A 27228-nucleotide genomic window follows, 5' to 3' on the forward strand; every position below is an offset into this window, starting at 1 on the left:
TACCCTGTTGCAGGAGAACGTTCCTGCAATGAAGGACATTTTTAACTTGTAGTGTATTTAAGGTTTCACTGCAAACTGGCTCAAATGAAGATCCCACATCTGTAGTTATAAAACCATACACAGTGACAGGGGATCTATGTAGCTTTGAACTGGCTACACCACAGTGATTCACAAGGAAAACAGACGACTGGGAGGTGATTTAGTTTGGCTGAAAACAGGGGAGGCTCTTTTGTGAGGGAGGAACATGCAAACAATAGATTATTTTAATGCTTTAAAAAAAATATTATCCCATAACAAATTCAGAAAGACAAACTGAAAATGGAGATGTTTGAAAGCAGGTTTGAGGGTTGAATGTGTTGCTTCAAATGTCAACTTTATACTGATGAATCATTGAGAGAAAGATTTGTGTTTTGTTGGGAGACAATTATTGAAAGTGCTACATTTGGCACTGGATAACTGTGAAATTCACTTAACGTAATCGCTTCAAACCACCTGTTTCAGACTTTAAGAATGTCATTACTAAGGTTATGGGCTTGGCATATGTGCAGTTTTAAACACATGAAGTTGAGTTCTCTCCCTTTTCAGGGTAGTTAATATGCTGATGAAAGGTTGAGTTGATTTAGTTTTCCCAGAGCGTTGTAATGGTGCTTTGACTAACATAGTCCAATTGTGATTATTTTGCTCGGTTGACAATATATCTGATAGGCCGATATGAGTTGCTGTACTCAGCTATACCCTCTGTTATGTGTGTGTGTATATATAGCTGACAAAACACACACACAAGCATGTATGTACACACACACACACACACACACACAAACACACACACACAGAGAGATTCTATACTGTATTCAAACAAACACTCAAAATCATTTGGATTCCAGCCAAAGCCTCTTCTTTTCTTTTTCACACACACACACACACACACACACACACACACACACACACACACACACACACACACACACACACACACACACACACACACACACACACACACACACACACACACACACACACACACACACACATTGTACTGAGATGTTATCTTGCTTCTATTGATTTCAAGGAAGAAATACACTCAATCACAGGAACATGCAGTACTGTCCAAAGCCAGGGCTAACTAACCTAGAACAACAACTGTGTTGTACTGTAAGTCATTAAATAGCAAACAAAAACCTTGGCACTACATTTTTGCCGATTATATACACTATATACACAGCAGTATGTGGACACCCCTTCAAATTAGTGGATTCGGCAATTTCAACCACACCCGTTGCTGACAGGTGTATAAAATTGAGCACACCGCCATGCAATCTCCATAGACAAACATTAGCAGTAGAATGGCCTTACTGTAGAGCTCAGTGACTTTCAACGTGGCACTGTCAAGTCAGTTTGTCAAATTCCTGCCCTGCTAGAGCTGCCCCGGTCAACTGTCAGTAACGCTATTGTGAAGTGGAAACGTGTAGGAGCAACAACGTCTTAGCCGCGAAGTGGTAGGCTCACAGATTGGAACCCCTGAGTCGTGAAGCGCGTAGCTCGTAAAAATCGTCTGACCTCGGTTGCAACACTCGGTTGCAACACTTATGAAATTTAATGTCATGTAGTATTTTAAACTGTATGTAACTGCTGTAGCTGCTGCCTAATCTTCCAACATCAGTGCCCAAACTCACTAATGCTCTTGTGGCTGAATGGAAGCAAGTCCCCACAGCAATGTTCCAACATCTAGTGGAAAGCCTTCCCAGTAGAGTGGAGGCTCTTATAGCAGCAATGTTCCAACATCTAGTAGAAAGCCTTCCCAGTAGAGTGGAGTCTGTTAAAGCAGCAAAGGGAGGACCAACTCCATATTAATGCTGATGATTTTGGAATGAGATGTTCGAAGAGCAGGTATCCACCTACTTTTGGTCAACGTTCAAAAATTTGGAGTCACTTAGAAATGTCCTTGTTTTTGAAAGAAAAGCACATTTTTTGTCCATTAAAATAACATAAAATTCATCCGAAATACAGTGTAGGCATTGTTAATGTTGGAAATGACTATTGTAGCTGGAAATGGCTGATCTTTAATGGAATATCTACGTAGGCTTACAGAGGCCCATTATCAGCAACCATCACTCCTGTGTTCCAATGGCACGTTGTGTTAGCTATTCCAAGTTTATCATTTTAAAAGGCTGATTGATCATTAGAAAACCCTTTTGCAATTATGTTAGCACAGCTGAAAACTGTTGTTCTGATTAAAGAAGCAATAAAACTGGCCTTCTTTAGACTAGTTGAGTATCTGGAGAATCAGCATTTCTGGGTTCGATTAGAGGCTCAAAATGGCCAGAAACAAAGACCTTTCTTCTGAAACTCCTCAGTCTATTCTTTAAAAAAATATATATTTTTTACCCCTTTTTCTCCCCAATTTCATGGTATCCAATTGTTTTTAGTTGCTACTATCTTGTCTCATTGCTACAACTCCCGTACAGGCTCAGGAGAGACAAAGGTTGAAAGTCATGCGTCCTCCGATACACAACCCAACCAAGCCGCACTGCTTCTTAACACAGCGCCATCCAACCCGGAACCAGCCGCACCAATGTGTCAGAGGAAACACCGTGCACCTGGAAACCTTGGTCAGCACGCACTGCACCCAGCCCGACACAGGAGTCACTGGTGCGCGATGAGACAAGGATTTCCCTACCGGCCAAACCGTCCCTAACCCAGACGACGCTAGGCCAATTGTGCATCGCCCCACGGAACTCCCGGTCTCGGCCGTTTACAACAGAGCCTGGGCGCGAACCCAGAGTCTCCGGTGGCACAGCTGGCGCTGCAGTACAGCGCCCTTAACCACTGCGCCACCCAGGAGGCCGTCAGTCTATTCTTGTTCTGAGAAATAAAAGCTATTCCATGTGAGAAATTTCACAGAAACTGAACAGAGCAGAGCAAACGGGCTCTAACCAGAATAGAAAGAGGAGTGGGAGGCCCCGGTGCACAACTGAGCAAGAGGACAAGTACATTAGAGTGTCTAGTTTGAGAAACAGACACCTCACAAGGCCTCAACTGGCAGCTTCATTAAATAGTATCCGCAAAACACCAGTCTCAATGTCAACAGTGAAGAGGCGACTCCGGGATGCTGGCAGAGTTGCAAAGAAAAAGCCATATCTCAGACTGGCCAATAAAAAGCAAAGATTAAGATGGGCAAAAGAACATAGACACTGGACAGAGGAAGATTGGAAAAAAGTATTATGGACAGACAAATCTAAGTTTGAGGTGTTCGGATCACAAAGAGGAACATTCGTGAGACACAGAAAACATTTAAAGATTGCTGGAGGAGTCCTTGGCGCCATCTGTTAAGCATGGTGGAGGCAATGTGATGGTCTGGGGGTGCTTTGGTGGTGGTAAAGTGGGAGATTTGTACAGTGTAAAAGGAATCTTGAAGAAGGAAGGCTATCACTCCATTTTGCAATGCTGTGCCATACCCTATGGTTGGAGCCAATTTCCTCCTACAAACAGGACAATGACCCAAAGCACAGCTCCAAACTATGCAAGAACTATTTAGGGAAGAAGCAGTCAGCTGGTATTCTGTCTATAATGGAGTGGGCAGCACAGTCACCTGATCTCAGACCCATTGAGCTGTTGTGGGAGCAGCTTGACCATATGGTTGGTACATAAGAAGTGTCCATCAAGCCAATCCAACTTGTGGGAGGTGCTTCAGGAAGCATGGGGTGAAATCTCTTAAGATTATCTCAACAAACTGACAACTAGAATGCCAAAGGTCTGCAAGGCTGTAATTGCTGCAAATTGAGGATTCTTAGACGAAAGCAAAGTTTGAAGGAAACCATTATTAATTAAATAAAAAATCATTATTTATAACGTTGTCAATGTCTTGACTGTATTTCCGAGGTTGTGGACAGGTGTCTTTTATACTGATAACAAGTTCAAACAGGTGCCATTAATACAGGTAACGAGTGGAGGACAGCGGAGCCTCTTAAAGAGGAAGTTACAGGTCTGTGAGAGCCAGAAATCTTGCTTGTTTGTAGGTGACCAAATACTTATTTTCCACCATAATTTGCAAATAAATTCATAAAAAATCCTACAATGTGATTTTCTGGATTTTTTTTCTCATTTTGTCTGTCATAGTTGAAGTGTACCTATGATGAAAATTACAGGCCTCTCTCATCTTTTTAAGTGTATGTCCTCAATATACAATTAAAAAGTTTGGGGTCACTTAGAAATGTCCTTGTATATATATATATATTGGAATCATTAACTCCCCTGGATGTATTTTTTACATTTCATGACTAGGATCAGTAAAATTTATTCGGATGTATGTAATTGTTTACTTTCAATGTGTAACTAAATGTTGCATTAAAGCACAGTAGTCTACAAGAAAGGTGATGCTTTGAGGAGGTGGCTTGATTTACAGTAACAGCGACTTGATAATGAATGTGCTATTTACAGTAAGCACGCCCACGTTTCTCAGTAAAATGTGACTTTTTTGGGTTTCAATAGTAGGTGGAGTCTAGTCAGATCTCTAGATCAGAACATGAGTGTATAGAGACTTTCTATGGACTGAGGTGGTCCTAACATGGACACAGTAGTACTGTACAGTAAGACTGTGAATCCCCTGTGAGAGGATACCCCCCTCCCCCACGACCAACTGAAATTGAATTGCCGCTATTTGCATAATGATAGCTAGCTGGGCCCACGGCAGACTCGCCTAGAGATGAAAAGTAGCAATCACTTAGAGAGTGACCATGAGAGACCGAGAGAGAGAGAGAGAGAGTTAGAAAGAGAGAGAGAGAGAGTTAGAAAGAGAGAGAGAGAGAGAGAGAGAGAGAGTGTGAGAGAGAGAGAGTGTGTGAGAGAGAGAGAGAGAGAGAGAGAGAGAGAGAGAGGGAGAGAGAGAGAGAGAGAGAGAGAGAGAGAGAGAGAGGGAGAGTTAGAAAGAGAGAGAGAGAGAGAGGGAGAGTTAGAAAGAGAGAGAGAGAGAGAGAGAGAGAGAGAGTTAGAAAGAGAGAGAGAGAGAGAGAGTGTGAGAGAGAGAGAGAGTGTGAGAGAGAGTGTGTGAGAGAGAGAGAGTGTGAGAGAGAGAGAGAGAGAGAGAGAGAGAGAGAGAGAGAGAGAGAGAGAGAGAGAGAGAGAGAGAGAGAGAGAGAGAGAGAGAGAGAGAGAGAGAGAGAGAGAGAGAGAGAGTGAGAGAGAGAGAGAGTTAGAAAGAGGGAGAGTTAGAAAGAGGGAGAGTTAGAAAGAGAGAGAGAGAGTTAGAAAGAGAGAGAGAGAGTTAGAAAGAGAGAGTTTCACTTGCTTTGGCAAAGTAAACATATGTTTCCCATGCCAATAAATCCCCTTGAATTGAATAGAATTTAGAGAGAGAGATATTTAAATGATTGTATTATTGCTCGCCTGTCAATATGACAGGAGCTTGACAATGTAAAAACATATCTGGATTCTTCTGTCATTTTATATGCAGGCTACCCTATACTTTGTGCTCCTGAGAGGCGTAGCGCTCTAAGGCACTGCATCTCAGTGCTAGAAGCATCACTACAGACACCCTGGTTCGAATCCAGGCTGTATCACAACCAGCCGTAATTGGGAGTCCCATAGGGCGGCGCACAATTGGCCCAGCATTGTCCTGGTTTGGCCGGTGTAGGCCGTCATTGTAAATAAGAATTTGTTTGCCTAGTAACTGATTGCCTAGTTACATAAAGTAAAAATACTTTCAACACATTTGTCTCTGTAGTTTAATTCACCATCACAGTTGTATAACTAGCCAAGTATTCCTACCAGTTTTCATATTACTGGCATGTATGTGACCCTCTCCTGGTTATATTTCCTGAGCAAGCATCCTCTTCTATGTGATTCTAAAATGCCCAGTATTCATCCCAAATCCATGATGACCCTGTTCTGAAATTCAAACTCAATAATTCAGCGTCATTCTCAATAAACCCCACTCTGGACTGATGATGTCGTCTGTCTGGGGACCTTGGCTGTGACATAACAACCTGCCAGCCATCCAGTGTTCCAGACAGCCATTTTCTCCCGGGGGGACACACACTGTCGTGGGCCTCCGATAAGTACACAACCCCCTTCCTATTAAAACACAGTTCTATGTAGCTAGTGTTTACAATATCGGGACTTAGACTCATTTATTACAGTCCTCTAAAGGCCTGTTTAATAGGCTGGTGTTGGACAGAGATGGAGCTGGTGTTGGAGAGAGATGGAGCTGGTGTTGGAGAGAGATGGAGCTGGTGTTGGAGAGAGATGGAGCTGGTGTTTAATAGGCTGGTGTTGGAGTGAGATGGAGCTGGTGTTGGAGAGAGATGGAGCTGGTGTTTAATAGGCTGGTGTTGGAGAGAGATGGAGCTGGTGTTTAATAGGCTGGTGTTGGAGAGAGATGGAGCTGGTGTTGGAGAGAGATGGAGCTGGTGTTGGAGAGAGATGGAGCTGGTGTTTAATAGGCTGGTGTTGGAGAGAGATGGAGCTGGTGTTTAATAGGCTGGTGTTGGAGAGAGATGGAGCTGGTGTTGGAGAGAGATGGAGCTGGTGTTGGAGAGAGATGGAGCTGGTGGCCGGTCTCATGGCTGGTTATAGCTGGTTATAGCTGGTTATAGCTGGTTATAGCTTCCCCAAATGAGACTCATTACTTTCATAGTGCACTATTTTTGACCAGGGCTCATAGGGCTTTGGTCAAAAGTTGTTGCACTGTAAAGGGAACGGGGTTCCATTTGACATGCAGCACTGTATAGGGAATGGGGTTCCATTTGACATGCAGCACTGTATAGGGAATGGGGTTCCATTTGACATGCAGCACTGTATAGGGAATGGGGTTCCATTTGACATGCAGCACTGTATAGGGAATGGGGTTCCATTTGACATGCAGCACTGTATAGGGAATGGGGTTCCATTTGACATGCAGCACTGTATAGGGAATGGGGTTCCATTTGACATGCAGCACTGTATAGGGAATGGGGTTCCATTTGACATGCAGCACTGTATAGGGAATGGGGTTCCATTTGACATGCAGCACTGTATAGGGAATGGGGTTCCATTTGACATGCAGCCGTTTTCTCTTGTATTTACTGTGTGAGTCTTTGCCCCCAGCATCTGACTGACAAGAAAAGAGTTGCAGAGCAAACCCTGATTGGTCCGGGGACGTTTTCTCACTCCGTTGTTAAATATATCTCGCTGCATAGTAATCTGGAACCCTGCTTTTGAAAGAGTGTGTGTGGGGGGGTGCACGAATGTATTTATGTTTGTGTTTTATAGTGTGTACCTGCAAGAGGAGTGACAGAGAGAGGTGAGTGACAGAGAGAGAGGAGTGACAGAGAGAGAGGAGTGACAGAGAGAGAGAGGAGTGACAGAGAGAGAGGAGTGACAGAGAGACAGGAGTGACAGAGAGAGAGGAGTGACAGAGAGAGAGGAGTGACAGAGAGAGAGAGGAGTGACAGAGAGAGAGGAGTGACAGAGAGACAGGAGTGACAGAGAGAGAGGAGTGACAGAGAGAGAGGAGTGACAGAGAGAGAGAGGAGTGACAGAGAGAGAGGAGAGACAGAGAGAGAGGAGTGACAGAGAGAGAGGAGTGACAGAGAGAGAGAGGAGTGACAGAGAGAGAGGAGTGACAGAGAGAGAGAGGAGTGACAGAGAGAGAGGAGTGACAGAGAGACAGGAGTGACAGAGAGACAGGAGTGACAGAGAGAGAGGAGTGACAGAGAGAGGAGTGACAGACATAGGAGTGACAGAGAGAGGAGTGACAGAGAGAGAGGAGTGACAGAGAGAGGTGAGTGACAGAGAGAGAGGAGTGACAGAGAGAGGTGAGTGACAGAGAGAGAGGAGTGACAGAGAGACAGGAGTGACAGAGAGAGAGGAGTGACAGAGAGAGAGGAGTGACAGAGAGAGAGAGGAGTGACAGAGAGAGAGGAGTGACAGAGAGAGAGAGGAGTGACAGAGAGAGAGGAGTGACAGAGAGACAGGAGTGACAGAGAGACAGGAGTGACAGAGAGAGAGGAGTGACAGAGAGAGGAGTGACAGACATAGGAGTGACAGAGAGAGGAGTGACAGAGAGAGAGGAGTGACAGAGAGAGGTGAGTGACAGAGAGAGAGGAGTGACAGAGAGAGGTGAGTGACAGAGAGAGAGGAGTGACAGAGAGACAGGAGTGACAGAGAGAGAGGAGTGACAGAGAGAGAGGAGTGACAGAGAGAGAGAGGAGTGACAGAGAGAGAGGAGTGACAGAGAGACAGGAGTGACAGAGAGAGAGGAGTGACAGAGAGAGGAGTGACAGACATAGGAGTGACAGAGAGAGGAGTGACAGAGAGAGAGGAGTGACAGAGAGAGGTGAGTGACAGAGAGAGAGGAGTGACAGAGAGAGGTGAGTGACAGAGAGAGAGGAGTGACAGAGAGACAGGAGTGACAGAGAGAGAGGAGTGACAGAGAGAGGAGTGACAGACATAGGAGTGACAGAGAGAGGAGTGACAGAGAGAGAGGAGTGACAGAGAGAGATGAGTGACAGAGAGAGAGGAATGACAGAGAGAGGATTGACAGAGAGATGATGTGACATATGGTCTGGACCATATCTCTGTGTTATTTTCATCCTCACAAGGTAATCTACATCAGAGTCTTCCAACTCATTACAAACATGTATGCATCATTTTGGCTGAACCCATTGCACTGACTACTGTACAGAATAGATATCAAGCCCAATTGCATACCGATTTCTCACTATATATCCATTTGCCAGCCACTCAACAACCCACTACACCAGTTATGCATGATTATCTTCAGGTGTGTTACCACTGATCTATGTAACTTAACTTAGTCGCTGTCTGCCTATTCTCCTCTCCCTGTGTCTCTCCTTTTTTACTTACTTTTGAGTCATTTAGCAGACACTCTCATCTAGAGACTTTCAGGAACAGTTCGGGTTAAGAGCCTTGCTCAAGGGGACAGTCAGATTTTTAACCTCGTCGGATTGGAACCAGCGACCTTTCATGGGTGAGAGATAGATAAACAGAGAGAGAGAGGGAGAGTGAGAGAGAGATTAACAGAGAGAGAGGGAGAGATAAACAGAGAGAGAGAGCGATAAACAGAGAGAGAGGGAGTGAGAGAATCTGTGTGGTGTGAAAGAAGGAGAAGTACGGTGTAAAACTCGCTGAGGCAAACGCTCCAAAGGCTCCACTGGCAAGAAGGGTCTTGTTGTGAGTCATTAGATTCCCAGGTACCCCGGCTCCAGAGCTGCAGCGCCAACTCTCCTGCAGTGTGTTTTCACACATAGGGTAAGGGAGTTGGCCCACCGCTGCTAAATGAATGTAGGGGAAACACCACAGTGTAGACATCAGTAAGAAGTGGATGTTTGATGACAGTCTATTCAGATCTTAATTGCTTTATCACTAAATTCTACTGACCTCCATGTTTCTACCATTGACGATGCCTAACTTTTTGTTCGCTAGCGTTTTTGTGTGTATGTGATGCAATAGTATTTAATTGAGTGAAAACATGTTGGATGTTCTGAAGCTAAAGTTTCTCTCTCGCTCTCCCTCTTACTCTACAGAGCAGATACGGTGCATCAGACGACCGCGGCGTTCGACTTTATAGCTCCCTGCCCATGCGCCCCAACCCCAACGGGAAGAGACTGCCCTCTGCTGGGGTGAGAGGATGCTCCCCTTACCCCCACCCCCCTTACTCCCCACACCTCACCCCCTTACTCCCCACACCTCACCCCCTATTTCCCCACACCTCACCCCCTTACTCACAGTTAGTACACAGTTCCACCCTACAGTGCCGATGGCCATTAAATGCCAGTGATGTGCCACCACGAGACGAGTTGGGTGGTTTTGTGGTCTTCAACTGGTAGCACCCTCACATCTTGTGTTTCTGTATGAAGTGACTGACGAAAACACGTTCCCCACAAGATATGGTACTGTGCTAAACACTTTCTACATCTCCCTATGGAGACGTGCATCAGGGCCTGTAATCACAAAATCTTCTCAATTCATCACAATGAATAGGTGTGGGGACCTGATCCTAGTTCAGCCACTACGGGCTCAGATCAGTTCTAGGATCTGTCCCACTTTAAATGACGGTCAGCTTATAAAGGCATTATAAATCCTTCATAAAGCTTTCATAAACGCTACATAAATGTGTTACAAATCATTGATAAACGTATGTCATGCTTTATAAAGGGTTCATAAATGTGGCATAACTGTGTGACATACAGTAACCACTAATGTCAATGTGACATAACCCATTGTGGCATAAGCACCGCTTAATAAAGGCCTTGTAAATCATATTACATTGAGGCTCTCATGCATCTTGGTACAGCATTGCAATACCAGGATATTGGGTTTGATTCCTGCGACCACCCATTTGTAAAAAATGTATTCACTCAGGACTCTAACTCGCTTTGGATAAAAGTGTCCGCTTAATTGTATATATTATATTATATTTCACTAATTTCTAAGATGGCTCAACCTCTTTCCCTCTTGGGTGCATAGTTAATATTGGACCTAAAATGCAGTCATGCAGAGCAAAAAATGTTGGTAGAGCCTTTTAAAATCCGCTGGGAAAAAGTGCATACTTCAGTATTTAAAAAAATACTTTTTCTTAGTTTTGTTTTTCCAGGTTTTGGATTTCCCCCATTCTTTCTGGTTTAGCCCATTCTTTCTGGTTTAGCCCATTCTTTCTGGTTTAGCCCATTCTTTCTGGTTTAGCCCATTTTTTCTGGTTTAGCCCATTCTTTCTGGTTTAGCCCATTCTTTCTGGTTTAGCCCATTCTTTCTGGTTTAGCCCATTTTTTCTGGTTTAGCCCATTTTTTTCTGGTTTAGCCCATTCTTTCTGGTTTAGCCCATTATTTCTGTTTTAGCCCATTTTTTCTGGTTTATCCCATTTTTTTCTGGTTTAGCCCATTTTTTCACACTTTTTTAATAGAAAAACAACTAAATGTGTTTTTCTTTGTTCCCGACATTGCTTTAAAAATCAGTGGATGACTTTTGAGGTCTGGGATAAATGTAAGAAACATCGTTTTTTTGAGTGCAGTTGCTCTTTAATTCAGTGAGCAGTAATTCAATGCCCTGGACTGAAGTTTGGTTCGCAGGTTTTCTGTAATGCAGTAAGCGCACGTGATGTGATTGGGCCGCCATTGGAATGGGTGGAGTTAAAGGCCACCAACACTGTATTATACAGAGCCCCATGAAATGACACCATATACATTCTACAGACACTACTGAGTATTCCCTACATACTTTCTTGCTCTAAGCCAAAATGTAATTCATATACAGTGACTCACATTGGGGCCATTTATTTGACCTTGGAACATGATTTAAAACCCACATTTTATGCAAATGTCACATAAATATGAACAAATACGAATCACTGTTAATGTTTAGAAAATACATTTTAACATATTATGAATGGCTATTGTTGACACTTTTCTACTATTAAGTGGGGCACTTTTATTTTGAAGAAAGAAAAGAAAAAACTGTGACCCCGAAGTACTTTTTTAGTTTTGTTGACAAGACGTTGATCATGTGATGAGTTTGAAAACCAAATGCCCACTTGTGCTGCCACCGGACAGCAAAAAAACAGGTAAGTTAACCTTTATTTATTGTAATTTAAATTAGTTTGTAGTAAAGTGTTGAGCTAAATTACATACTGTAGTTACCTTAATCGTTATTTCAAGTAATTTTTGTGACTTCACAGCAATTGCTACTTAGATGAAATTTTGCTAGCTAGCAGGCTCAGCTAAATGCAAATCCTCCTAGATACAGCCATGTCCCATAGTCACATTATGAGATTTATAAATGCAAGAGGGATATAATAATACGAATTGAATGGAGTTTCCCATCTTCCCATTTAGAGTTTCTAGCGCAGCGCAGAAATACCCTTATCCAGATGGTGGGACAAAGACATTTCCTAACAGACCTGCTAACTTTCTTTGTTGTTACCTTTAAGGTTGGAACCAACATGCAGAGAGGCAAGAACCATTTGTCCGCCAGCTCAGGGACAAACTATATTGTTCACAGCCCTGTATAATGTTCAATGTAATTGCATTGCTGGACTATTTGACACTTAATGTATATGTATTGTTTTAAAAATGTACAAATAAATGGAAGAAAAAAAACATGTATTTATCTTTATTTCATTTAGCTGTTAGTGATAATTCACTAAGTGTTTTTTTTGTGTGTGTTTACATCATTAAGTCTTAATGGATGTGTTATATATGACCAAAGGGGTCTGACTTAAATTACCAAAGGGGTCTGACTATGAATTAAGTACAGCGTCATGCGATATAGTGTCTTTATAGATGTGTTATATATGACCAAAGGGCTCTGACTATGAATTAAGTACAGCATCATGCGATATAGATTCTTTATGGATGTGTTATATATGACCAAAGGGGTCTGACTATGAATTAAGTACAGCATCATGCGATATAGTGTCTTTATAGATGTGTTATATATGACCAAAGGGCTCTGACTATGAATTAAGTACAGCATCATGCGATATAGATTCTTTATGGATGTGTTATATATGACCAAAGGGGTCTGACTATGAATTAAGTACAGCGTCATGCGATATAGTGTCTTTATGGATGTGTTATATATGACCAAAGGGCTCTGACTATGAATTAAGTACAGCGTCATGCGATATAGTGTCTTTATAGATGTGTTATATATGACCAAAGGGGTCTGACTATGAATTAAGTACAGCATCATGCGATATAGTGTCTTTATGGATGTGTTATATATGACCAAAGGGGTCTGACTATGAATTAAGTACAGCATCATGCGATATAGTGTCTTTATGGATGTGTTATATATGACCAAAGGGGTCTGACTATGAATTAAGTACAGCATCATGCGATATAGTGTCTTTATAGATGTGTTATATATGACCAAAGGGCTCTGACTATGAATTAAGTACAGCATCATGTGATATAGTGTCTTTATAGATGTGTTATATATGACCAAAGGGGTCTGACTATGAATTAAGTACAGCGTCATGTGATATAGTGTCTTTATAGATGTGTTATATATGACCAAAGGGCTCTGACTATGAATTAAGTACAGCATCATGTGATATAGTGTCTTTATAGATGTGTTATATATGACCAAAGGGGTCTGACTATGAATTAAGTACAGCGTCATGTGATATAGTGTCTTTATAGATGTGTTATATATGACCAAAGGGGTCTGACTATGAATTAAGTACAGCATCATGCGATATAGTGTCTTTATGGATGTGTTATATATGACCAAAGGGGTCTGACTATGAATTAAGTACAGCATCATGCGATATAGTGTCTTTATAGATGTGTTATATATGACCAAAGGGGTCTGACTATGAATTAAGTACAGCATCATGTGATATAGTGTCTTTATGGATGTGTTATATATGACCAAAGGGCTCTGACTATGAATTAAGTACAGCATCATGCGATATAGTGTCTTTATGGATGTATTATATATGACCAAAGGGCTCTGACTATGAATTAAGTACAGCATCATGTGATATAGTGTCTTTATGGATGTGTTATATATGACCAAAGGGCTCTGACTATGAATTAAGTACAGCTTCATGTGATATAGTGTCTTTATGGATGTGTTATGAATATTTGAAGGTGTGTCACTTCAAACTAAGTGTCAATAAATAGGTTATTAACATTCTGCTGATTTATGAAGGTTCTCTCATGATCCACAGGTTATTGTAGGGTGTTTATTGGTTTTTAAATGGGTTGATGGACCTGCAAAGCTTGCACTTTTTATCAACACAGGGATTTCATACTAGTAGGCTGTGTATGTGTGTGCGTGCGTGTGTGCGTGTGTGTGTGTGTGTGTGTGTGTGTATGCGTGCGTGCATGCGCGTGTGTGTGTGTCAGAGCCCAGATGATTTAGAGTAGTCCAACCTGAGACTACCACATCAGGTCTTCTCTTCTGTTTCCATTCTGGAGACCAGGGCTTGATTACAACATGTTACAATGCTGCCAACATGTTGTGGCTGATCTTTCAACGGGGGAGTTGGTGAATGTGTCAAAGACTTGACTGGGCCCATCACCGCGTGGTGTGGATCGTTTTTGTTGTGTGCATGTTTGTGTACTGAGGAAAATGGAACTTGGTTCCAGAAGAAAGACACTTTCAATTTATTTAGGTTGGGGGCTTTCATCATGGTTTCTTGGTGTAATGTCGTCCCAGGGGTGTGGATGAGGTAGGGGCGTGGATCAGAAAACCAGTCAGTATCTGGCGTGACCACCATTTGCCTCATGCAGCGCACAACATCTCCTTTGCATAGAGTTGATCAGGCTGTTGATTGTGGCTTGTGGAATGTTGTCCCACTCCTCTTCAATGGCAGTGGGAAGTTGCTGCATATTGGCGGGAACTGGAACACGCTGTCGAACACGTCAATCCAGTGCATCCAAAACGTGCTCAATGGTGAGTACGCAGGCCATGGAAGAACTGGGACATTTTCAGCTTCCAGGAATTGTGTACAGATCCTTGCGACATGAGGCTATGCATTATCATGCTGAAACATGACGTGATGGCGGCGGATCAATGGGCCGACAATGGGCCTCAGGATCTCATCACGGTATCTCTGTGCATTCAAATTGCCATCGATAAAATACAATTGTGTTAATTGTCGATAGCTTATGCCTGCCCATACCATAACTCTACCGCCACCATGGTGCACTCTGTTCACAACGTTGACATCAGCAAAACGCTCGCACACACAACGCCATACACTTTGTCTGTGGCGGTGAGGCCGGTTGGACATACTGCCAAATTCTTTAAAACGACGTTGGAAGTCGGCTTATGGTAGAGAAATGAGCATCCAATTCTCTGGCAACAGCTCTGGGCGGACATTCCTGCAGTCAGCATGCCAATTACACACTCCCTCTGTGGCATTGTGTTGTGTGACAAAACTACACATTGGCCTTTTATTGTCTCCAGCACAAGGTACACCTGAGTAATGATCATGCTGTTTAATCAGCTTCTTGATATGCCACACCTGTCAGGTGGATGGATTATCTTGGTAAAGGAGAAATGCTAACAGTGATGTAAACAACTTTGTGCACAACATTTGAGAGAAATAAGCATTTTGTGCATATGGAACATTTCTGGGATCTTTTATTTCAGCTCACTTACATGTTGCGTTTATATTTTTGTTCAGTGTGTAATCATACGAATGTGGTTCCTCGCTCTATAGCTACAACTGACTGGTGAACTGTGGTTGAGAAAGGAAGAGTTCCAAAACGCTAGATCCACCAATTTTTCACATTTGTGTTTTTTCATCAGTAATGATTGCTTATGGGTACCTTCATGTCTCTTTCCAAGAGACTCTTTCCCATTATATACAAAAAAAATCATAATTAAAATCGAAGTCAATTGCTTTCTTTTATCCATTTAACATAAGAACAATGGATAAGAGAGATTTTAATTTCATATGTCTTCCACACTCAATCCATGCAAACTTTTCTCTCTGAATTATCTCTCTCAGCCCTGCTTCAGGGTTCAATGGGGAACAGTGCAATATTGTTGGTGGGCTCCTTTTTTAATTACAATAGAGATTCTATTGATGTTTCCAACCACATGTCCTAAATAATTTATCAAGCGGAAGACTGCTAACAAAGCATTTCTACGAAACCCATCTGGTTTCAGGGCCAAGAACCATACGTTATCTAAAGTGAATATTGTAAATGGTGCTCTGCGGAGAGCCCACGGACAAATCATCCAAATGAGCTACTTGTCAGGGAGGCTGGAGGTAGTAAAGATATATATCCACTTTCATTCGACTCTCTGTCGCTAGAATTAAACTGTACATGCTAAATCTGCACGTCAAGGTTATTTATAAAATGGAAGGGAGTGAGGGACACAGGAAACGTTTCATAAACGTTCAAATAGTGGTGATTTCAATAGCCGATAGCCTACACACAGCCGATAGCCTACAACAGCCGATAGCCTACAGACAGCCGATAGCCTACAGACAGCCGATAGCCTACACACAGCCGATAGCCTACACACAGCCGATAGCCTACAGACAGCCGATAGCCTACACACAGCCGATAGCCTACACACAGCCGATAGCCTACACACAGCCGATAGCCTACACACAGCCGATAGCCTACAGACAGATGATAGCCTACACACAGCCGATAGCCTACACACAGCCGATAGCCTACAGACAGCTGATGATAGCCTACAGACAGCCAGGCTACAGACAGCCGAGAGCCTACAGACAGCCGATAGCCTACAGACAGCAGCCGATAGCCTACAGACAGACAATAGCTGATAGGCTACAGACAGCCGATAGCCTACAGACAGACAGCCTATAGACAGCGATAGGCTACACACAGACAATAGGCTGCAGACAGGCGATAGCCTACAGACAGACGATAGGCTACAGACAGCCGATAGAGCCAACAGACAGCCGATAGCCTACAGACAGACAATAGGCTACAGACAGCCGATAGCCTACAGACAGCCGATAGCCTACAGACAGACAATAGCCTATAGACAGACGATAGGCTACACACAGACAATAGGCTGCAGACAGGCGATAGCCTACAGACAGACGATAGCCTACAGACAGCCGATAGACTACACACAGACAATAGGCTACAGACAGACGATAGCCTACAGACAGACGATAGCCTACAGACAGACGATAGCTTACAGACAGACGATAGCCTACAGACAGACGATAGCCAACAGACAGACAATAGGCTGCAGACAGACGATAGCCTACAGACAGACAATAGCCTATAGACAGACGATAGGCTACACACAGACAATAGGCTGCAGACAGGCGATAGCCTACAGACAGACGATAGCCTACAGACAGCCAATAGGCTACAGACAGACGATAGACTACACACAGACAATAGGCTACAGACAGACGATAGCCTACAGACAGCCAATAGGCTACAGACAGACGATAGCCTACAGACAGACAATAGCCTACAGACAGCTGATAGGCTACACACAGGCGATAGCCTACAGACAGACAATAGGCTGCAGACAGATGACAGCCTACAGACAGACAATAGCCTACAGACAGGCGATAGCCTACAGACAGACGATAGGCTACACACAGACAATAGGCTGCAGACAGACAATAGCCTACAGACAGACAATAGGCAACAGACAGACGATAGCCTACAGACAGACGATAGCCTACAGACAGGCGATAGTCTACAGACAGGCGATTGGCTACAGACAGACAAATCAAATCAAACAATAGGCTGCATACAAAGTGCTGATAGCCTAAAACCCCAAACAGCAGACAGACAGACGATAGGCTACACACAGACAATAGCCTACAGACAGACGATAGGCTACACACAGCGATAGGCTACAGACAGATTCAACAGACGATAGCTACACACAGACAATAGCCTACAGACAGATGATAGGCTACACACAGACAATAGCCTACAGACAGATGATAGGACAGACAATAGCCTATAGACAGATGATAGGCTACACACAGACAATAGCCAACAGACAGACGATAGCCTACAGACAGACGATAGCCTACAGACAGGCGATAGTCTACAGACAGGCGATTGGCTACAGACAGACAAATCAAATCAAATCAAATTTATTTATATAGCCCTTCGTACATCAGCTGATATCTCAAAGTGCTGTACAGAAACCCAGCCTAAAACCCCAAACAGCAAGCAATGCAGGTGTAGAAGCACGGACAGACGATAGGCTACACACAGACAATAGCCTACAGACAGATTCAACAGCCGATAGCCTACAGACAGACGATAGGCTACACACAGACGATAGGCTACAGACAGATTCAACAGACGATAGCCTACAGACAGACGATAGGCTACACACAGACGATAGCCTACAGACAGATTCAACAGACGATAGCCTATAGACAGACAATAGGCTACACACAGACGATAGCCTACAGACAGATGATAGGCTACACACAGACAATAGCCTACAGACAGATTCAACAGCCGATAGCCTACAGACAGATGATAGGCTACACACAGACAATAGCCTACAGACAGATTCAACAGCCGATAGCCTACAGACAACTGATTTTATGAAAGCATTCCATGATACACCATCATTTACTTTTATTCACATGTAGAGTTATTCAAATGAAAGAGCCTTTTTGTCTGTTACTTCTTCCTGTGAGGTATTGCTGCCAAACTGTATCTGCATGGAGAGTGCAACCACTTAACAGTGTGAAGGAAACCAGACGTTTTTCCATTGTACTTATCAGGTGCTGAGTTAAAAGCAGTACTGTCAGGTTGCAGTACGTTTGCAGCCATGTTCATTTCCCCTCCTCTCTATCTCTATATCTCTCTGTCTCTCTACCAGGGGTTCAGTTGAAAGTAGGTTCTGCACTGCTTCCGCCCTCCCCCTCAACCCCTTTCAGCCAAAATAACCTCACTCAACTCCACTCGTGCTCTTCCCCTTTCTCCTTCCTGTCAAGGTGCACAGAGCCCCCCACCTCCCTACTCCTCCTCCACCCTCCCTCCCTACTCGTCCTCCACCCCACCTCCCTACTCCTCCTCCACCCTCCCTCCCTACTCGTCCTCCACCCCACCCCATCTTCCACCCCCCCTACTCCTCTTCCACCCCATCCCCCACCTCCCACCCCACCTCCCTACTCCTCCTCCACCCCATCCCCCTACTCCTCCTCCACCCCACCTCCCTACTCCTCCTCCATCCCCTTTCTTATTTTTTAAGTATTTTTTATCATAAATCTGTCCTTTTTTTTTTTTAAGACTTCAGCAGGAGGGCATGACCTTAGTGTTGGATTGTGTTGCTGACCTTACTAGAGACATGACCTTCACCTAGTGAAGACCTGTTGTTGTCCTTACTAGAGACATGACCTTCACCTAGTGAAGACCTGTTGTTGTCCTTACTAGAGACATGACCTTCACCTAGTGAAAACCTGTTATTGTCCTTACTAGAGACATGACCTTCACCTAGTGAAGACCTGTTGTTGTCCTTACTAGAGACATGACATTCACCTAGTGAAGACCTGTTGTTGTCCTTACTAGAGACATGACCTTCACCTAGTGAAGACCTGTTGTTGTCCTTACTAGAGGCATGATCTTCACCTAGTGAAGTTCTGTTGTTGTCCTTACTAGAGACATGACCTTCACCTAGTGAAGACCTGTTGTTGTCTTTACTAGAGACATAACCTTCACCTAGTGAAGACCTGTTGTTGTCCTTACTAGAGGCATGATCTTCACCTAGTGAAGACCTGTTGTTGTCCTTACTAGAGACATGACCTTCACCTAGTGAAGACCTGTTGTTGTCCTTACTAGAGGCATGATCTTCAAATCAAATCAAAATCAAATCAAATTTTATTTGTCACATACACATGGTTAGCAGATGTTAATGCGAGTGTAGCGAAATGCTTGTGCTTCTAGTTCCGACAATGCAGTAATAACGAGCAAGTAATCTAACTAACAATTCCCAAAAAAACTACTGTCATACACAGTGTAAGGGGATAAAGAATATGTACATAAGGATATATGAATGAGTGATGGTACAGAGCAGCATAGGCAAGATACAGTAGATGATATCGAGTACAGTATATACATATGAGATAAGTATGTAAACCAAGTGGCATAGTTAAAGTGGCTAGTGATACATGTATTACATAAGGATGCAGTCGATGATATAGAGTACAGTATCAACGTATGCATATGAGATGAACAATGTAGGGTAAGTAACATTATATAGGGTAGCATTGTTTAAAGTGGCTAGCGATACATTTACATCATTTCCCATCAATTCCCATGATTAAAGTGGCTGGAGTAGAGTCAGTGTCATTGACAGTGTGTTGGCAGTAGCCACTCAATGTTAGTGGTGGCTGTTTAACAGTCTGATGGCCTTGAGATAGAAGCTGTTTTTCAGTCTCTCGGTCCCAGCTTTGATGCACCTGTACTGACCTCGCCTTCTGGATGGCAGCGGGGTGAACAGGCAGTGGCTCGGGTGGTTGATGTCCTTGATGATCTTTATGGCCTTCCTGTAGCATCGGGTGGTGTAGGTGTCCTGGAGGGCAGGTAGTTTGCCCCCGGTGATGCGTTGTGCAGACCTCACTACCCTCTGGAGAGCCTTACGGTTGAGGGCGGTGCAGTTGCCATACCAGGCGGTGATACAGCCCGCCAGGATGCTCTCGATTGTGCATCTGTAGAAGTTTGTGAGTGCTTTTGGTGACAAGCCGAATTTCTTCAGCCTCCTGAGGTTGAAGAGGCGCTGCTGCGCCTTCCTCACGATGCTGTCTGTGTGAGTGGACCAATTCAGTTTGTCTGTGATGTGTATGCCGAGGAACTTAAAACTTGCTACCCTCTCCACTACTGTTCCATCGATGTGGATGGGGGTGTTCCCTCTGCTGTTTCCTGAAGTCCACAATCATCTCCTTAGTTTTGTTGACGTTGAGTGTGAGGTTATTTTCCTGACACCACACTCCGAGGGCCCTCACCTCCTCCCTGTAGGCCGTCTCGTCGTTGTTGGTAATCAAGCCTACCACTGTTGTGTCGTCCGCAAACTTGATGATTGAGTTGGAGGCGTGCATGGCCACGCAGTCGTGGGTGAACAGGGAGTACAGGAGAGGGCTCAGAACGCACCCTTGTGGGGCCCCAGTGTTGAGGATCAGCGGGGAGGAGATGTTGTTGCCTACCCTCACCACCTGGGGGCGGCCCGTCAGGAAGTCCAGTACCCAGTTGCACAGGGCGGGGTCGAGACCCAGGGTCTCGAGCTTGATGACGAGCTTGGAGGGTACTATGGTGTTGAATGCCGAGCTGTAGTCGATGAACAGCATTCTCACATAGGTATTCCTCTTGTCCAGATGGGTTAGGGCAGTGTGCAGTGTGGTTGAGATTGCATCGTCTGTGGACCTATTTGGGCGGTAAGCAAATTGGAGTGGGTCAAGGGTGTCAGGTAGGGTGGAGGTGATATGGTCCTTGACTAGTCTCTCAAAGCACTTCATGATGACGGATGTGAGTGCTACGGGGCGGTAGTCGTTTAGCTCAGTTACCTTAGCTTTCTTGGGAACAGGAACAATGGTGGCCCTCTTGAAGCATGTGGGAACAGCAGACTGGTATAGGGATTGATTGAATATGTCCGTAAACACACCGGCCAGCTGGTCTGCGCATGCTCTGAGGGCGCGGCTGGGGATGCCGTCTGGGCCTGCAGCCTTGCGAGGGTTAACACGTTTAAATGTCTTACTCACTTCGGCTGCAGTGAAGGAGAGACCGCATGTTTCCGTTGCAGGCCGTGTCAGTGGCACTGTATTGTCCTCAAAGCGGGCAAAAAGTTATTTAGTCTGCCTGGGAGCAAGACATCCTGGTCCGTGACTGGGCTGGGTTTCTTCCTGTAGTCCGTGATTGACTGTAGACCCTGCCACATACCTCTTGTGTCTGAGCCGTTGAATTGAGATTCTACTTTGTCTCTGTACTGGCGCTTAGCTTGTTTGATAGCCTTGCGGAGGGAATAGCTGCACTGTTTGTATTCAGTCATGTTACCAGACACCTTGCCCTGATTAAAAGCAGTGGTTCGTGCCTTCAGTTTCACACGAATGCTGCCATCAATCCACGGTTTCTGGTTAGGGAATGTTTTAATCGTTGCTATGGGAACGACATCTTCAACGCACGTTCTAATGAACTCGCACACCGAATCAGCGTATTCGTCAATGTTGTTGTCTGACGCAATACGAAACATCTCCCAGTCCACGTGATGTATGCAGTCTTGGAGTGTGGAGTCAGCTTGGTCGGACCAGCGTTGGACAGACCTCAGCGTGGGAGCTTCTTGTTTTAGTTTCTGTCTGTAGGCAGGGATCAACAAAATGGAGTCGTGGTCAGCTTTTCCGAAAGGGGGGCGGGGCAGGGCCTTATATGCGTCGCGGAAGTTAGAGTAACAATGATCCAGGGTCTTTCCACCCCTGGTTGCGCAATCGATATGCTGATAAAATTTAGGGAGTCTTGTTTTCAGATTAGCCTTGTTAAAATCCCCAGCTACAATGAATGCAGCCTCCGGATAAATCGTTTCCAGTTTGCAGAGAGTTAAATAAAGTTCGTTCAGAGCCATCGATGTGTCTGCTTGGGGGGATATATACGGCTGTGATTATAATCGAAGAGAATTCTCTTGGTAGATAATGCGGTCTACATTTGATTGTGAGGAATTCTAAATCAGGTGAACAGAAGGATTTGAGTTCCTGTATGTTTCTTTCATCACACCATGTCACGTTGGCCATAAGACATACGCCCCCGCCCCTCTTCTTACCAGAAAGATGTTTGTTTCTGTCGGCGCGATGCGTGGAGAAACCCGCTGGCTGCACCGCTTCGGATTGCGTCTCTCCAGTTAGCCATGTTTCCGTGAAGCAAAGAACGTTACAATCTCTGATGTCCCTCTGGAATGCTACCCTTGCTCGGATTTCATCAACCTTGTTGTCAAGAGACTGGACATTGGCAAGAAGAATGCTTCACCTAGTGAAGTTCTGTTGTTGTCCTTACTAGAGACATGACCTTCACCTAGTGAAGACCTGTTGTTGTCTTTACTAGAGACATAACCTTCACCTAGTGAAGACCTGTTGTTGTCCTTACTAGAGGCATGATCTTCACCTAGTGAAGACCTGTTGTTGTCTTTACTAGAGACATGACCTTAACCTAGTGAAGACCTGTTGTTGTCCTTACTAGAGGCACGATCTTCACCTAGTGAAGTCCTGTTGTTGTCCTTACTAGAGACATGACCTTCACCTAGGGAAGACCTGTTGTTGTCTTTACTAGAGACATGACCTTGACCTAGTGAAGACCTGTTGTTGTCTTTACTAGAGACATGACCTTCACCTAGCGAAAACCTGTTGTTGTCCTTACTAGAGACATGACCTTCACCTAGTGAAAACCTGTTGTTGTCCTTACTAGAGAAACACAATACTGAAGTGTCACCTACTAGTTACCCAAGGTGGTTCGTTGTGTTCATTTTGTAAAATAGTTGAACTAAGCTCATGAGGAATTTATTTATAGGCATTTATATTCTTTAGGAATCAATTAGGATTAAGCTTATGTCCCAAAAATATATGTACCAATCCTAGATTTCCCCTGAAAGAAAATCACTGAGGATGACAGAGACCTACAATAACAGAAACAACAGTCAAAATAACTTTGAAAACTGTGAAAATACTGTACTTACTTAATATACAGGACAAAATGGGGTTGAACACAAATTATTCACAGTATGTCTTAAATAATGTCAAATGAAAGAGGCATCATAAGGAATTTGGAACAAGTCACAGATATGGATGGGGGAGAACAGAAACTGCAACACAGAAGTCTTGAAAGAGAAGTTAAGTATTTTATAACTTATAGTTAGATGGTTCTTCTCCCTTAAAAGTAGCTAGCAGTGGCAAATTTTTATAGTGGCTGTTTAAAGAAAAAACGAACCATGGATTACAGATTCTCCTGGACCGTAGACTAATTTCAGGGTGAGGAATCATTTAACATAAAGTTGTAAAATAATGAACATCCCCTTTAAAGCCTGTAGAACAGCACACTGTCTTGACCACTAGCTAGTCAAATTGACCAACAACCCTTATCTAATGGAAGCAGAGACTGTACTGTTGTAGCCATGGGATGTACTTTTATGGTCCTCCACAGCATGTGCCTTCGTCCCAAATGGCACCCTATTCACTACCAGTGGTGGAAAAAGTACTCAATTGTTATACTTGAGTAAAAGTAAAGATACCTTAAAAGAAAATGACTCAAGTAAAAGTGAAAGTCACCCAGTAAAATACTAATCACTCCTCTTTCACCCCAGCTGCCAAACTAACCCTGATTCAGATGACCATCCTACCCATGCTAGATTACGGAGTTTTTTTCATAATTTATAGATCAGCAGGTAAGGGTGCTCTCTAGCGGCTAGATGTTCTTTACCATTCGGCCATCAGATTTACCACAATGGTCCTTATAGGACACATCACTGCACTCTATACTCCTCTGTAAACTGGTCATATCTGTATACGTGTCGCAAGCCCCACTGATTGATGCTTATTTATAAAACCCTTAGGCCTCACTCCCCCCTATCTGAGATATCTACAGCAGCCCTCATCCTCCACATACAACACCGGTTCTGCCAGTCACAAGGTCCCCAAAGCACACACATCCCTGGGTTGCTCATCTTTTCAGTTTGCTGCAGCTACTGGACAGTTTTATCTCAATCTCTTCTTTGAAAGACTCAATCATGGACACTCTTACTGACAGTTGTGACTGCTTTGCGTGGTGTACTGTGTATTGTTGTCTCTACCTTCTTGCCCTTTGTGCTGTTGTCTGTGCCCAATAATGTTTGTACCATGTTTTGTGCTGCTACCATGTTCTGTTGCTACCATGTTGTTGTCATGTTGTGTTGCTACCATGCTGTATTGTCATGTGTTGCTGCCTTGCTATGTTGTCTTAGGTCTCTCTTTATGTAGTGTTGTGTTGTCTTCTGTCGTGATGTGTGTTTTGTCCTATAGTTATATATTATTTATTTTTTACCTTAGTATTTTTAATCCCAGCCCTCGTCCCCGCAGGAGGCCTTTTGCCTTTTGGTAGGCCGTCAATGTAAATAACAATTTGTTCTTAACTGACTTGCCTAGTTAAATAAATAAATAAATACAAATAACATTGCGTAAAAGTCTAAAAGTATTTGGTTTTAATTGTACTTAAGTATAAATCATGAATAATGTCTTATATTAAGCATGCCATTTGGGACTCTGAATGTGCCTCTGCCTCAACACAGTAAACAATGCAGCCCAGTGTGCAACATGCATGGCCATTGTTTCTCTGTTCTGGGTATGTTACCATAGCCACTGTCTGGTGGTGTTGTTGTTGTCCTTGTAGCTTTTCCAACTCTGACATGATATATGGTAAAGGACTCAATGTCTCCAACTGGGATGACAGGTTCTTTTTTCCTCTCCTTCTTTCTTTTCCTGGTTGATTTGGAGAGCTTGAATATTCAATTATGTAGAGAGTGAGAGATGGAGTGTGCTCCGACTGCCATATTAATATTGCATGAGCACTATTCTATACAGGATATCTAAGAGACCGCCTATTAGAGCTAGCCCAGGAAGAATACCATACGTAGTGTGTGTGTTTGTGTGTGAGACAGAGAGTGTGTGTTTGTGTGTGCGCATCTGTGTGTGTGGGTGCGCGCGTGTGTGTGTACTCGCGTGTGTGTGCATGCGTGTGCGTGCGTGTGTGCGTGCCTGTGTGTGAGTGTGTGTGTGTATGTGCGTGTTTCTTTACCCCACTGGTGATTCAATGGAGGTGGTGGTTATAATGAATGTTTTCCAGATTTGGTGTCGATAATAAGAGTGAGTCATTTGTTCAATATTGTATTGTTTGTTTATCTCCATGTATTTTAGATTGCACATCCAATTTGTTTCCAATTGCAGCATGAGTGATACTCTGTGGTAATTGAGCTAAGAATAGAAATTGTAAACTAAACAAACAAACAAACTACTAAACATGCAAACAGATACTATCTGTAAATAAGTTAACAGAGGGAAGTTATTTATTCTCTCTCCATGCGAATCGGTAGAACCAAAACAATCTTGTTATAGATCATAACATAATTATGCTGTAACCATAACAATGACGGGATGACAGAATTTCACATGACATCATTATATTTGCTGGTTGACTTCAATGGTATATATACAGTAGTTGTCAACACTACACGTCTCATTGGTTAAGACAATTCCTCAGAGTTTTCTTGGGGTTTGGCAAAAATGGGGAGGTTTTAGTGGCTGTTATGGGGATAATACTGAATTGGCTTCTGTAGCGTAGCATTGCGTCACACCAGACCTGGGTTCAAATACTATGTGCAATCATTTTATATACTTTTTCTGTGCTTGCTTCTCTTAATGGAACAATAAAATAATCCCAAAACTGCAAACCCCACCCATCTAGCACTCCAGACAGGCTAGAGCAAAGGCTCACAGTAATTTAAAGATTTCGAATAGTAATTGAACCCAGGTCTGTATCACACAGAATGCACCATAGTGCTTTAATGAGATCCCAACGCCACAGTAAGACACATTAAACTGGCTCGTGGAAGCTAGCGGAAGCTAGCATAAGAGCTATACCAGTGTTCCCAGTCAATTCCCCCTAGTAGACCCAGCCAGACATCTGAACACCAACACAGTAGGCTACAGAGAGGCTGGTGTTTTAGGCTGGCTAACAAGCCCTTCAATGACCTTACATCACCAGCTGGATTTTTTAAAGAAGTCTAAGTGTGACTCTCTTCAGTAATATCATCGCTCACACCTCAAAGACTCTGGATAAAGGCCCACTTTCCTTCGCTGAAATGTAACAAATGTGTGAGAGAAAAAAAACACATCACAGCCAAAACCATGCATCTAAGAGAGAGGGAGATATAGAAGGATAGAGAGAGAGAGAGAGAGAGAGAGAGAGAGAGAGACATTGGAGGAGAGGGGATATGGAGAGATGGAGAGATGGATAGAAAGAGAGAGGAGAGCCAGGATAGGCAGAGATGGATGGATGCATATAAAGAGAGAGACAGGGAAGGAGAGATTAGAGTGAGGATAGAGGGAGAGATAGAAAAAAGAGAGAGAGAGAGAGAGAGAGAGACAGAGAAGGAGAGATTAGAGTGAGGATAGAGGGAGAGATAGAAAGAGAGAGAGAGAGACAGAGAAGGAGAGATTAGAGTGAGGATAGAGGGAGAGATAGAAAGAGAGAGAGAGAGAGAGAGAGAGAGACAGAGAAGGAGAGATTAGAGTGAGGATAGAGGGAGAGATAGAAAGAGAGAGAGAGATGAGAGACCCAACACCTCCCCCTCTGCCAGATGTATTAATGTAGTCGGCTTTCTCTTAAATTCAAACGGCAAGAAAAGGAGAGACAGAGCGAAAAGGAAAAGCAGCAAGCCCTAGCTTTAGAAAGAAAGAGAAAATACCTGCCATCTATCTATTAGTGATCTGTAAATATTACATGAGCTCCACGTTCACTCACTTGTTTGGTATTATATCCACTGGATGGATATATTATTTTAGAAACTGTGCCTTGTTTATCGCGATACATGACCTAGTTCCAGGCAGCCAACTCTCTCTCTCTCCATATCTCTGTCAGTCTCCCCCTTCTCCCTCTCTCCCTCCCTCTCTCTCTCTCTCTCCCCTCCCTCTCCCTTTCTCTCTCTCGCACTCTCTAGCTCTCACTCTTTCTTACTCTCATGCTCTCTCACTGTCACTCTTTCTCTCTCCCTCTCTCCTCTCTCTTCTTTCTCCCTCC

General features: G+C 43.7%; 1 protein-coding gene across 4 annotated transcripts in view; it reads left to right on the forward strand.

The window, feature by feature from the left end:
- LOC112255020 (TOX high mobility group box family member 2) overlaps window positions 1-27228 on the forward strand; it is a 216266-nt gene that overhangs the window by 52484 nt on the left and 136554 nt on the right. For 3 of the 4 annotated variants that reach the window (XM_042324812.1, XM_042324809.1, XM_042324811.1), the window contains one exon: window positions 9522-9617. The exons of the other annotated variant lie outside the window; for it this stretch is intronic. In XM_042324812.1, coding sequence (XP_042180746.1) covers window positions 9522-9617 — 96 coding nt within the window. The remainder of the gene's footprint in view (window positions 1-9521; window positions 9618-27228) is intronic. 4 annotated transcript variants of the gene reach the window in all.

The sequence above is a fragment of the Oncorhynchus tshawytscha genome, linkage group LG07 (assembly GCF_018296145.1).
Source record: "Oncorhynchus tshawytscha isolate Ot180627B linkage group LG07, Otsh_v2.0, whole genome shotgun sequence".
Classification (NCBI taxonomy): Eukaryota; Metazoa; Chordata; class Actinopteri; order Salmoniformes; family Salmonidae; genus Oncorhynchus; species Oncorhynchus tshawytscha.